The sequence below is a fragment of the Pholis gunnellus genome (assembly GCF_910591455.1).
Source record: "Pholis gunnellus genome assembly, chromosome: 20".
NCBI classification, from domain to species: domain Eukaryota; kingdom Metazoa; phylum Chordata; class Actinopteri; order Perciformes; family Pholidae; genus Pholis; species Pholis gunnellus.
This window is the reverse complement of record NC_136547.1, coordinates 16,555,172-16,569,423: the sequence shown is the minus strand read 5'-3', so window position 1 is coordinate 16,569,423 and position 14,252 is coordinate 16,555,172. Positions and strand designations below refer to the sequence as shown.

Genomic DNA, 14,252 nt, shown 5'->3' with positions numbered 1-14,252 from the left:
TTGGAGCACGCTTCCCCTTAATTTTTGCATGCCAGACAGACGTGTGTGCATCGCACTGGAGCACACAACACGAGTACAAGATTCTCCTCTGTGTGCGAGTTTGTGTGAACTCTTTCCTGAAGTTTTTTTTAATGCTCTTTAATAATATTGTATCAAATGACGACTGGAAAAGAACAAAAACCAAGATGTATGGAGATATTTGTGTGTGTGTGTGTGTGTGTGTGTGTGTGTGTGTGTGTATGTGCGTAAAAGAGATAGATACAGGCAGACAAAGACCTCATTAGGTCTAGGAGGTGTCCTGTCTAGACAGTGTGATGACAGGACACAGAACCTCTGTTTAATGTTTCCTCCTCCCTCTACTTCCAATTCACCCGACACACACACACACACACAGACACACACACACACACACATCACCTGCTCTGCCTCCGGGGATGCACACACGCAAACACACACACGCACGCACACAGTTGCTTAATGTCAAGTAAAATGTTTCGGACATATTGAAGTATTAAGCGCCTTTTTCAATCATTTTCAGCCCAACGTGTGCAGCTTGTTTATCACAGGAATGTTATGCTAGCACTGGAGAGCACCAAGGAGGAGGAAGAAGAAGCTGTTGGATGCTTTTGTGGTGACTTGTGTTTGTTTAATGTGCCCAAAGTTAATGGCCCATCAAGTGTTTAAAACATGGATGTTTGTCACCGTGAGCTGACTCATATGAGGTGGTAAAAATCCCCTATTTCCTTTCATAGTTTTACCCGCAAAATGACTATTTCCCCGTCTCTGTATTCAGTGCCAGAGCCAAGAGGTATCTTGATGAAACTCACCATTCACTGTATCATTGCCAATGAAAGAAGTCTTTTTTTTTTTTTTGCTCAAACTCAGCTCAACCACTAAATCAGGACTAAGCTCTCATTTTAGTAAATGAGAATTTTGAGTCCAAGAAAAACTAAAGAATCTGATAAATGCCGTCCTTCAGAGTCCTGGTTCTGTTGTTTTAGAGTTTGATCTCTCGGTTGCATCTCTTACACACACACACAAACACACATACGCACACAGGTACACGCACAATGCTGTCTCTAACAGGATCCAAGTCTTTGCACATTATTTTCGTTCTGTGGGCTACTGACAGGATTTGTGCTGAAGGGAAAACAAAAACGTTATGTTGAGTTGTAATATGAGATTTGGTTTATGAGCTGCATGAGAGCGAACTGTTGTATTTAGTCTAAGAGCTATAAATGTGTGTGTGTGTGTGTGTGTGTGTTTGTTGGTGGTACGTGAAGCTTTGATGCTGGTTCTCACTCTTCACATGCAGATAAGATACTGGCTCTGGCAGCAGCAGCAGCAGTAGCAGAGACACCGAGAGATATGGACACCTTTGGACCTTATCACCAGGACCATCGCAGTCTGAAGGGGCCGTGAAGACATAACACAGGTTAGGGTGAAAGGAATGATGGGAGGAAGAGGAAGGAGAGAGGGGAAATAAGGATTTGAATGTATTCCTTTTCGTCTCACTTAGAGATTTGTGGCTCATGTTCAGCTGTTCTCTGCTGGCACTAGATAGTGTTGTAATTTTAAAATATCTTTACACCTGTATAGCAGTATATATTTGTTGCAATTTGTTCACCTTCAACAAAGGCGGTGACTTGAAGGGGCAGCTCCATCCTGCAGCTGGTTTAGATTTGAAGTGCTAAGATGTCAGATTAATTAGAAAACGAAGACCGTTTATTTGTGTAGTGTTTGAAGGAGATCGGGTCGCTTCTCCTCTGCAGGTTGCTGTGCGTCATTGCTTGCTGTTTCCAACTCCATCGTCAGGGGTCGTGCCTCAACTGGGCAACATTTAGTCTTGCTTCGGCGGGGTGGGAAAACACCTTGACTCTGGATGTGTGAAGATGCAATCCACGCTCCATTATAGCAGATTTGACAATTTCGTTGAAGTGAGGACTTTTTCAAAAGGCGGAAAATGTTGCAAGAAAGCGCAATTACCCGAGCATAAACAAAAGTGTAACCTTTTGGGAACATAATCTGTACAGGCCAGCTGCAGAAAACTATAAAACGCAACAGGAACATTATGAGCAATACCAATGCAAAGTAGATCAACTTGGCTTTTTTTAAATTAGAATAGACGGGCTGTTATTCTGCAGCGAACACAATATGGAAATATGATGTTGGAGTTGTCCTTGTAGCATTGAAGAGCTCCACCTCTGGCTAAGTGCGCACGGAGTGGGCGGTTTCGGAACACACACATACGTACACGCGCGCGCATATTATGGACTGCAACCTGCTGATTCCTGTTAGACTCTCGTACTCAGCTCATAGGAGTAAGTGAGCGTCGCCGAGACTACTTCCACTATTAAAGGGCGGCTTTTGTCAGTGCGCAACGTTGGAACGTTTTGTTATTTTTTTGGGAGCGCAAACACATCCGCTTAAGTAAAATGGCTTCGGTCAGTGGACTTATTCTATTATTTGTGAACGTCGTATCAAACGGTGTGTTTTGACCGACTTACCGGAGCGCTCACAATAAAGTTTCTCATGGTGCACTCTACCCTGAAGCAGCACAGCGCGCTACGGGAATCAGAAATGAAAGCAGGACCGACACTATTTTGCACATTTCTCTTTAGGAAGTATTTCAAATGGCTTGATTCGCGAGTCTTTTCTGGCTTTTGATCCGCGGCTGTGACAGATAACTGCGCGCTCCGACGTTTGGTTACCATTACGCCTCTTTTACATTTGGATAGTTGACTTAAAAAGCTCCAAGACAGACACACTTGGGACTCCGGAGAGCACAGCGGGGCAACACCATGAACAGCTGCTGGCTTGCCTTGGTCGGATTGTGGTGGAGCGCCTATTACTGCATGTTCCTGGTCGCGGGGAGTAATTATTCACTGGATGGAAACAACGAAGTGCACCCGGGTTTCATCCACCGGCGGCTGCGGACGCACGAGAAGAGGGAGATGCAGAAGGAGATCCTGTCCATCCTCGGGCTGCCGCACAGACCGAGACCGCATCTGTCACACGGGAAATACAACTCCGCTCCACTTTTCATGTTGGACTTATACAACACCATATCTAGCGAGGAGAAAAGCCAAGTCGAAGGCATCCTGGACCGGTACGAGTCCATGCGGACGACGCAGAGTCCGCCTCTTGCCACATATCAAGAAACTGCCTTTCTAAACGACGCAGATATGGTGATGAGCTTCGTTAACTTAGGTAAGTTAGCTGGAATTACAGGAGTGCGTAATTGCGCTCCTGTGAGATGTTTATTTTTTGTTCTCACGTTATTATTACGATAAATCAAATGGAAAATCTCATTTTGCGAAATGAAATAAGGGTGAACAGGTGTTTGGCTTAAGTGAGGTTGAAGTGGAGGGTCGCTAGGAAAAAACTTACACGACAAAATGTTGTAAATATATGGGGATATGATTTTTGAAATTACGCATGGATCATGTTCATCTTAGAATAATATATTTTTTATTTTTCACATTGGACTTTGAAGACACTTGGAGTTGACCCACATTTTAATTTAAACACAGGGTGATAGAACAACAGACCAGAACGCACGTTCAGTAATGTCCCATAGCTCGTTGTGTGAACCGCACAGAGGCCACACAGCCCACTCCCTCATCTCCTCTGCGGGTTAGCAAACTGATGAGATTTGTATTGTTTCGGGGTAATTTATTGTTGCACGTCCTCTCTCCGGGTAGATTGGCCCTCCGCGGCTCATTTATAGGACCGACATTTTGTGGTCAGTCCTGCTGCGCAATCTACTCCATGATTTATGTCTTCGCGGGGGAAAATAGACCTTGTATCCTCAGCAAGTCATCAACCATCACCGCTGGTATTTGTGTATAAAGGGCTATTCCCGCTGTTGACCTCCAGCGCGGCGAGTTGCGGTTTCTGTGCGTAAATCGCGTTGCGTTGTTTGTGTTACTCCAGCAGATTTGTCTTTAATTAGCTCCAGTGACGATAAAGAGGGACACTTTAATCATAACGAGCTTGGGACATAAAAGCCCAAAGGCCTTCCTTCCATTAGCAGCTCCAGTGTTTACTGGGAGACTCTAAACAAAGCGCCTGAAGATAAACAGAGGCGCTGGTGGACAAGGAGGCTTAAATCCAGATTGATTGTCATTCTTCTTGGGAACTCGGGGGCATTGTCATGATGCGGCCATGAGAGCAGTGAGAAAGTATCTCTGCTGAAGAATGACTGCTCATGTTTTTCCTGAGTTTTACTGAAACAGGAAGTCCTTGAAATACTTCATACCTCACCTTTATAAACCATTTAATAGGGACTCAGTACTGCACATGAAGAAGAAGAGAAATAGTTTTGGAGTTAGAAAAAAAAAAAAAAGTTTCTCTACTTATTGGTCCCCTGAGTATTGGTGTTGCAACATGCAGTGATGAAAACCAGATATTCAGGAGGCCGTCGCTTTGGTCTCGAATATCGAAGCCACTCTGTTGGCTTCTGTGTGGGAGTGTGACAGTGGGGCGGCGTGGTGTTTGTGTGTCTGTGGTTCTGGTGTTCCTGTGCTGTGTCAGTTTGGGTTTATACTGTGTTGTTGCACATCTGGCTCTTGACTTTGATTAATCACGTCCTGTGCATCTTTTGACGATTCCCTCAGATTTCTGCGGTGACCGGGGGATTAGGTTGCCATCTCTTCCAGCCGTACACAGAGTCCTAACCGCCCTGGAGGAGGGACGGCTTCCTCCCCGAATGTGATTGTAATTAATGTTGGACAGGCCAAGGCTTTCCATCTGCTTTGCAAATAAGGCCTTGCACGACTACCGTGTGTCATCGCCATCCGATTAGTTTTTAATGTGTCTCCAGCTCGATTGGAGCGATTTTAGAAAGCTGTAGTATAGAAAGAGGCCCGAAACGCTCCTGGGTGGTCCTTCCTGTTTCTAAACCAGCCTAAAAATCTGGATGTCATGTGTGGCCAAAGTGAAACTACAAATTAAAATCAAGATAAATGAAAAGAAGAAATGCGAAGAAGACAAACAATCTGTCCGGAGCGATGAAAAATGTGGCGCAAGGATTAACAGGCCGAGCCTCGAGCAGATTTATCCGCCGGGAGGCACCTTCACCGCGTAATCTGTGTTTGTGAAACCAAATCAAAGCAAAGAAGAATGTAGCGGCTCCGTTTACACTGCTGATCTGATTTAAAACTGCAGTCACCTTCCTTACATCAGCAAATCCTCCCTGGGTGTAGATGTGAGAATCTCAGACTTTAAACTGACCCACGGCAAATAAAACGCTGACAGTGATTTAAGCTCCGGCGTGAACTGATGTCTTTCACAGCCAGCTGCGGCAGTAGCGCAGATAGAGAGCTCATTTTCTGAGGGGATTCTCTTGGGCTTCGGATAGATTTAAGAGCCCCTGCGTTACATCCAGTCTCGAGTGCTCTCTGTGAACCATATGCCTCCCCCACGCCACCCTCTGCATGATTTATGTACACCTCTTGTTCAGTCATCCATTCTCCTTAGCTTTCATCACTTGTTCAGAATGACCCATTGAGAAAAAAAAAAAAAAGAGTTGAAGCAAGTGGTGGAAAACTTCAAATTGTGGGTCGAGAAGCACATTTTCCAGCTCCCTTTTCATCTTCATTCCTAGAAAAAGGCACGTGCATCACTGTTTGCCTTGCGGACGTTCCTGCTTTCCACTGAGGTCCAGTGAAGTGACACTCTGTGCTGAATGACTCATGCTGTGTGACGCGCTGCAGCTCCCGACATGTCCCAATGCACGGCAGGGTCCTCGGGTAGTGCAGCGGCCGCTGTCGAAGGTTCCCCGTGGGGTTTCAGACCTCTAGTAGCGCGATGGAGCTGTTTTCCTACCAACGAGTCCCTGTTTTGTTTACCTCCGTGCCATATGCAATACACATTCCTGTCAGTGGCTTCTTACAGTCCCACTGATCTACAGGTGATGGATATGCTGTAATGCTGCTGCAAAGGCAGCCAAGAAAACGGCAAGCTATAAACATGGACGTAAACGACACAGGATGATACAGTAATACTTGAAAATGAACTTTGCAAATGTTTTATGAAGAAGAAAATGCACACAGGGCATTTTGGTGATTAACTCTGAATGTAAACACAACCTTTGTTTGTTTACAAGAAAACTCCACGGGACACCGAGGCCCGGGGTCTCTCTCGTGGCACACACTGAATTTAAACATGAAGTCATTTCACCATTTCATTTATAAGAGGAAACAGAGCATCTTTAAAGAGACACATACATGTAATTTAGTATATGTGCAGGAAATCCAGAGAAGTCTGTGCAGTATTCTGTACACAAATGCGTCTTTTTCATGTTAATCTTGTGGAAGAACTCAAGTTGAGACATCTTTAGTGGAAAACGGATGACCTACCCTTCTCGCATGCTGGTCTCTTGTCACAGACCTTCTATAAATCCCTCACAAGGTAATATATTGTGGAGTGAATGGGGAGACACTGACCAATATTGTTAAGGAGCATCTCAGTGGAAAACAAATACAAGAGGTCACTGCTCACTCAATTAATGAGACACGTTGCTGAGCAAATATCTGCAGCCACCGTGAGGGCTATAATAGCCTGCAGGGGAAAATGAGCTATTCCTATCGGGTTTCAGTTTTCGTGGTTGAGCTGTTACCTCGCGGTTGTGGTGAGTCAAGGATGCACAGAAATGGCTTCGGTTTCACGGGTTGCAGAACAGGAACTCCAAATGTTGTTCCTGTGTCATCTGAATTTAACTGTGATGAGTTTGCCTTGCCATTGCTCCTCCGTGCCAACCAGACAGACAGGTGCGGAGGCTTCTCCGAGCTTGGCTTGGCCCGGAGCGCAGTCAAAGCTCCCGTTGCGTGTTTGCCCTCCATTCATTTTTTTTTTTGAAGTCATTCTTGTTCTACTTTTCCGACAGTTTTAAATACCCATTCGTTGTTAACAGGTAAGCTTGACCCACGCCCTCCTGTTTGCTGTTCAAAGGCTCTATTGACACTTGTCATTTCAAGTCTCTTATTGTTGGATCAAATCCAGATGAGTTTTAATAAACGCATAAATGTTTTCCCCCGGCTAAATGCTAAAGTCATGGTCTGCTACTCTAATCCAGAAGATGGTTTTACTGCACCTGAAGCTGTTTGGTACCGACTGAAAGACTTTGCAGTTTCACAGTATATATTTACAATTAACAACGACTATAAATTGGCTGGATTGACTTTGAGCAAGACCCAATGTTTACTCCTCTGAACCGCCTCGCAGGCCTTTATCTTGCCCCTACAGATCATCCAGTGGTCGGACAGATCAGGGATCAGAAACACTTTGTATGTGACAAAGAGATTGGCGGCGAATTTCAGTGTAATTTCAGGGTCACTGTAGTTATCATCACAGGGGACAGACACTATATACTGTTTTGATATCGGACAGCTATCCAATCTGCCCAAGACGCATTCATTATTGCAGCCCATTTTAAGGCTGTTCCCGTGTCAGCAGAGTTAAATCATACCGGCCTCCTGGAGCTCAAATATTATGCGATTTATTTAATGCTTTCGTGCACTCGTCTGTCATCATGACTGCTCTCCTTTTCTTCTTCTTCTCCCCTCTGTCTCTGCACACCCCCATTGCGTGGCTATAGCTGAGCTGTCACTTTACCTCTTACCTAAGTCAACAGCCAAGCTTTCTACTAGCCTACCTCCCGCACTTTAAGGGCAAAACAAGCCAGAAAGCTTTAAGAAGCGGGTTTTCGGGAGATTAGCCGGGTCCAGACAGCCCTGGGCTTATTCTGAAATGAAATGCCCTTATTAAGCGGCTGTTTTCCTTGTCTTATGATGCCTGGCTGCATTTCTCAGCGCCTTAGCCCAGGTAAGCCACTTCCTTTGCAGCGAAACGTGTCCCAAAGCCCCAGCATGATCAAATAATTAGTTGGCTTCGATCAAAGAGTCAGTTGTTTGATGCAGAGGGGAGCTTTGGAACATTTTCACTAAACCGTCTCGAAACACTTCCTGCAAAGCCTCAGAAACCAGAACAGAACAGAGGGACCACCCGTCACTTCACCTCAACTTCCAGCATACCGTAAACAATATTAGCCAGAAGTCGAGCGAGGAATTCAAGATATGCTGCAGCGGACTAAAGGATCTTTTCTGAGACGTAAACTTGGCAGTCGGAAAACCTTCCTGCAATGGTGAGAAAAGTTACATTAACAAACTACAAACCTCCGTGTTTGTTTTCATCTGTTTACAGTATCGGATATTTCACTGCCGCTACAAGTTTCGCCTGAACTTGCAGTGATGTTCAAGAACGGCCCAAGATATACAAATAATTCTGCTCATTGAGTTACAGTGTTTTAAAGTGCTTCCTTTTTCCTCATGTTTGGATTGTATTGGTTGTCAAGCTCTTTGGCAAAACACACAGCCGCCTCAAGACAGAAATAGGGTCGACGTGGGGGAAAACGGTCTCTGGTTAACCCGATTATGTGTTTTCCAGTCCAGTCGTAAAAGACGAGGTGTTACAGGACAACTCTATTGTCCTCACAGTGTGTCTGAGTATGCGCATGACTCCTGTCAGTGTTGTCCTCGGTAGGTGGAGGCATTGACGCAGCTAACCTGTTGCTGCGGCCGTATGCATAGATGGAGATGTACACACACACACAGGCTTCGTTGACCTTAAGGTCAGCAGATAGCCATTTATAAGCGAGCATTCCATTTACACTTGAAGTCCTCTCTGTCACACACCCTGCTCTTAACATCCAGCTACGCACACATCCCTCCTCCGCCCCCGCGCCCACCCACCCACGATGATATCTCTCCCTCTCACGCCATAACTCTCCAACTGGACGAGATGGCATCAGAGATTACACCTTCTTGCCTTGTTTGTTCTCTCTGTGTCCTCATTTCGTCTCCCGTGTGCTGTCTCGCGTCCTCATCAGGACATTCCAGTCGGGAGCGATAGTGGCGCGGGACGGACGAGCGTGACGAGATAAGGAGGTGAAGTGCGGCACACTCGCGGCTGGTAACGATCTATCGAACGGAGCGGATAACCCGGGCGGAACATCTGATTAGAGCCCCGCTGCTCCCATTTATCACCTCTGGGTGCAGGCATGGAGGAATTTGCTGTGTTTGTTCTGCCGTGCTTCAGGCAGGACGGGGCAGAGCTTCGCCGTCCTCTCACACATCTGTTGTTTTCTCCCCGCATCTGTCCGTCCCTACGTATCTCTTTCACTCGCCGTCTTCTCCCTGCCTGTAAAACCTCAGAAGAACTCTTGACCGCGTTCTGTGCAACAAGAGGCGGCTGATCAGAAACAGGTTGACATGATGGCCTTCTCCAGGAGCTCATATAAACAGATGCATGATCTATTGCGCTACTGGCTTAGTATGAAACAAATTGATTACGGTGTTGGTTTCACTGGAGAGTCTGGTGGTCCAAATCCAGTTTTAAAGGCTTTTCCAGACTCGAAAAGAAGAAGAAAAAAGAATTCTAGCATGAAAAGGCACCGTTTGAAAATATTTTAGTCTGCCACAAAGTTAATACAAATGGCAACGTTGATACAAAACGCTGTCGAAACCAACTTAAATTAGGATAGGATATGATATACGATTAGATACAAGGTACCCACAGCAATGAGAAACTTCTTCATGAGATCTTTCATTCCATCACCTGTCATCTTACGAAACAAATGGAAATTATCTTATTAGATTTTAGTGACTGCTGCTGTTTTTATGATAAATATGTGTTAATTGTTTACATTTTAGCGCTGTCATCACAACCATTCTGCCCACTTATGTCTTACTTTTTTTATTTTTTAAACTGTATTTTAATTTGAACCTTTATATACAGCTTATAAGTGTATGCATGTCCGTGAAGCCAACGACAAATTTCCCCACAAGTGGGATATTAAAGACGTCTAATATTCATATATCAGTATGGGCAGTCATGACTTTTCACTGTGCTCAGGAAGCACTACAACAAAGGTTGTAGTCTCGCGTACATGTTTAGTGATCGTTGTAACCGCTGGTATCAGTACATGTGCTTCTGAGTGTGTGTGCTTAAAACAAGGCAGAGAGAGAGAGTGTTTACTCCCGCATGTCTCTTTCCTGCTAAAAGCGCCGTAAAGCTGTCAGCCTTTGTCTTGTGTTTAACTGTCAAGTTAAGGCCACGCAGAGGAGATCATTAACCTGGAATTAGTGTGTGTGTGTGTGTGTGTGTGTGTGTGTGTGTGTGCGCTTGTGGGAGGCTGTGTTTGTCTATACAGAGTTTGTATATGTGAAAGAGAGAGACAAGGAAGGGAAAAGAGAGGCAAAAGACGCAAACAAACGTGTCTCTTTGTTTTGATTCCTGCATTTTCCCCAGAACGCTGCGTAACCAAAGCCTCAAAACCCATTCTGTCGAAAGTCAAACACACCCGCTGGCCGTGTTTGAGTTTGGGTGCATGTGATGAGGTTTGAAGTGACTGTAAGAAAAAAATACAGGATGGGGAAACTGCATCAACATGCAAACTGCATGCAAACTGATGCAAACTGCATCAACATTAGCTGTTATTTAGCTGTGGATCGCCGCACACTTCTGCTTGAACATGACATTGAACTTCTGTTTTTAACGACTATATTAGCGACATAATCGCTCACAGTTTACCGGCTTCACAGCAGTTAGAAATAGCACCTGTTAGAATAAGTGAGGGAAGCATTTGCAACTGTAAACACAGCTCAAGGAAATGCTGATAAGAGTGGGAGACGGTACAAACTTTGGTTTTCCATCCAGTACCAAGTGTCATGGTGGGTATCCCCAATACTGAATTACATCATTTTAAATTAATTACAGACACATCTTTCCATTCTCTTGTTATTTTAAGAGTTAAGGAGTATTCTGTGTCTATTTAGCATTTACATCAATAAAATCACGATAGGACTCGTTCGTTGACGTCAAAAAATCTGTAAGATGAAACATTTGACGTTGCAGAGTTACACAATACAAGACATTCTTTCTTTATTTAGTAAACACTAGTTGGTATGTCTTTGGAATTTCTCGTCCATCCCGGTGTTAAAAAAGGTTGTGAACCTGTGAACCGCTGATCTCCGGACCGGCGCGTCCTCGTGCGCCCAGTAAACTCCATCCATTATCATAATGACCCCGTCGTTTGCTCTGCCGGAGAGATGCTCGTTCTGGTAATGGAGATGACCACTGCCGACAGGAACGGCGTAAATGTCATGGTAAACATTCCTGCTGTCACATTCCTCTGTGAAGCCACCGGGAGGCCCGCTGGGATTTATCGCAAGTAAATAAAAAAAAAGTAGAGGAAGAGAGAGAAAGGAGGGAAGAAAGGAAAGAAGAAAAAAAAAAGGCACACCCAGTGGATGCTTGAGGGGTGAGAAACTCTGGGACAGAATAAAGGTGATTTAAAGCCTTTGGTGACCTTGACGGAACAGAGGAAGGAGGGTGTTAGTGTGTGTTTGTTCTGGAAGCCGCGAACACACATTCATGTGAACACAAATGTCTTTTGCGAAGATATTTTATAGTCGGAACAAGTAGACATTTTATGGGAATCCTTTCTTAGAAGCCATGATAGCGGCGCGTCGGCCCGGTTTGTCCAACACTTTGGTCCAGATGGAAATATCTCAACACCAACTTGTTTTTGTCTATGTTGTGATTTTTCTTTTCTTTTTCTTTTACAGATGTGAACCTGTTGAAATAAGTCAGATGTGTTCAATTTGGATTGGAGAAGAGGGGTGTTAAATGTGAGATGTATTGCATTTTGGTCCAGTGGTGGTGTTGTTTTTTCTTATATATGTATTTGAACCGTCAGCAAATATCAAAGCCTATTGCACCTGCGCTAGACCTAAATATCATTTGGCCCGTTATTCTTACAAATTAGAAAAATACACCACCGTAAAACACATTGGAGCCAGAAACTTAAAGTGGATCAACAATAGCTGTTCATTTGACAGTGATGAGTGTGTTAGGGTGGAGTTTACCTCAAAGGTCAGGGTCAAGGGTCAGGGAATGAATGCAGTCACTCACAACGTTTTAACAAGTACGCAAATACGGACACATGTGACTCGTGTGTGTCTGCGCTGATAATTGGCGTGTATTTGAATGTTAGACAGCGAGAACTCCCACCTCGTTACGCAAGAAGTCTTCATCTAATACTGGTTGTCACAGAGTAAAGCTGCACCCCTCGGCCCCTCACATGTTCCCAGGCTGGTCGTCTCTCCGTAGAGGACGTGCCTGAAACAACAACCGCGGGTCCACAGCGAGAAAAAGGCCCCATGTGAGCGCAGATGCTCCTGACCCTCCCGAGCAAGTAGCCTCCCTTTCAACCGCGCTGCCGCTGACAAATTTACGAGCCCCAGGCTGACCCGCAGGCTGACTTTCCAAACATGATACTGACAGGAAAACAGTCGGAGACGGGAGGGAGGGATGGAGGGAGGCAGGCAGGCAGGGCGGAGGAGAGAGATGAGGAAAAGAGCACAGAGGAGGAAGAGCGGCAAGACTTGTATATGCTGGGTCTATCAGAGAATAACAAAGGGTGTAATATTAAAATCACCTCATATCGCAATCGCTTTTCTAATTGAGTGCAGCAGAGAAACGAAAATAGGGTGACAGAAGAAAGCACGAGGAGGAGAGAGAGCTGCAAACACAGAAAGTAAAGATAAAGGAGAGTCAGGTGAGAATGAAGTAAGATGAAGAAAGATGGTGTTATGCGTATCTCAGTGGAGGTTCGGGGTTTGACTCCCAGTGAGGCCACCCACAACAAAAATGTATCCACTCCCAGTGCCGTTGAGGCTTTCTGGATGAAAGGATCTTATCACTAAGGATGTGCAGGGGAAACTGTGCCCAGTCCTTCCTCCTGTAGGGACACTTTCCACACCTCCTGGATACCTTATCTGACAGAAAAAGTCCAGTATGAATCCCTTCTCCAAGAGGAAGGCTCACATTTTGGGTCTATGTGCATCTACTGTATGCGTCTCACCGTCCGTGCCTTTTTTATATCGTACATTATGGTCAGTATGTTCAGAGCTGTTCCTACAGTACTCACACACACACACACACACACACACACACTGTATATGCTGTTTGAGATGAACTACTTTCGAAGCCCAGCTGGTATTGTGTACACTTTGAGAAGAATGTAACTCTGACATTCATCGAGAACACTTAATGATTCTTTTTTTAAATAACTTACCCCTTTCTACTTGTTATATTATAGTCTGTTTTTAATAGAATAGAATATCTCAGGCCTTCGTAGTGGACAGACAGATATATCTCTTGGTCTAAGAATTGTGCGATCACATTTTGGTGGTAATCTAGATCTGAGCTGTTTGGGTTGTTGTTTTGTGTCTGATGCTGTTTTGCTGCTTATGTGTATCAAAAGTCCAGGTGCTCTACCTCATCATTGTGTGTGTGATTTAGTACTTCAACTAGTCAGGAGCATCATATTCAAAGATGATGCCGGTTTATTAATAGTAGGGTCTTATTTTAGTAGTTTGGGCCATCATTTATTTCTGGAATAATAACATTGTGGTTCCTGAATTAATTTCTGAAATTAAGTAACGTCGCTAAAAAGAGGTGCGACACAAGCGATCAGACGATCAAACAAGTTGTAAATAAACTCCGATATCGGCCAAACTTCCTTTAAAGATAAAACGAATGCAAGTTCTAAAATGATTCCCCAAACTGTCCATTTTAAACATCCATCATGGTTTTCAGACAAAACTATCCTCGAACATGATCGTCAGTCTCTGTTCTACACGGATGTTGACAGATGATTATAAAAAAATAAAACCCCTGAAAGGGATTAAATATATAACACCCCAAAATATAATAGGAATATAAATTAAAAAAACCTAATCAAGTAGATGAAGACACTTATTTCCCTTTTAAATGAATGGGATTTTTACCATTGCTACATTTTTCCCGATCTATTTCTGTACTTTATTTAGTTTTTACGATCGGCTTTAAAAACACACTGACCTCACCTGAATAGTACATTTAGAGAGTGCCCCCCCCCCCCCCCCCCCCACACACACACACACACAAATACTGAAATAACACATCGTTTTGAAAGATAGATTGGATTTGCATTTATGGCTTTCACCAAAAACTAAAATAACATGCAGAAAACCAAAGTTCACTAGACTTTCATCTCAAGAATATTGTGTTGACATCCTGGACAGATGTATCATTAGAAACATTGATTATTTTCCTCCTGATTTTCCTCAAGGCCCACCTGCTTTTTGCATATCCAGGTATCTGGTTACCGTCGCTGTTTTTGGAGCTGTGCCCGTGTGTAAAAC

The 14,252-nt window shown here is 44.3% G+C and overlaps 1 protein-coding gene across 1 annotated transcript in view; it reads left to right on the top strand.

Moving 5' to 3' along the window:
• The first annotated feature begins 2,566 nt into the window (after positions 1 to 2,566).
• Positions 2,567 to 14,252, top strand: part of bmp6 (bone morphogenetic protein 6) — a 39,448-nt gene continuing 27,762 nt past the window's right edge. The window contains exon 1 of the mRNA XM_079181652.1: positions 2,567 to 3,210. Within this exon, the coding sequence (XP_079037778.1) occupies positions 2,802 to 3,210 (409 nt within the window). The 5' untranslated portion in view covers positions 2,567 to 2,801. The remainder of the gene's footprint in view (positions 3,211 to 14,252) is intronic.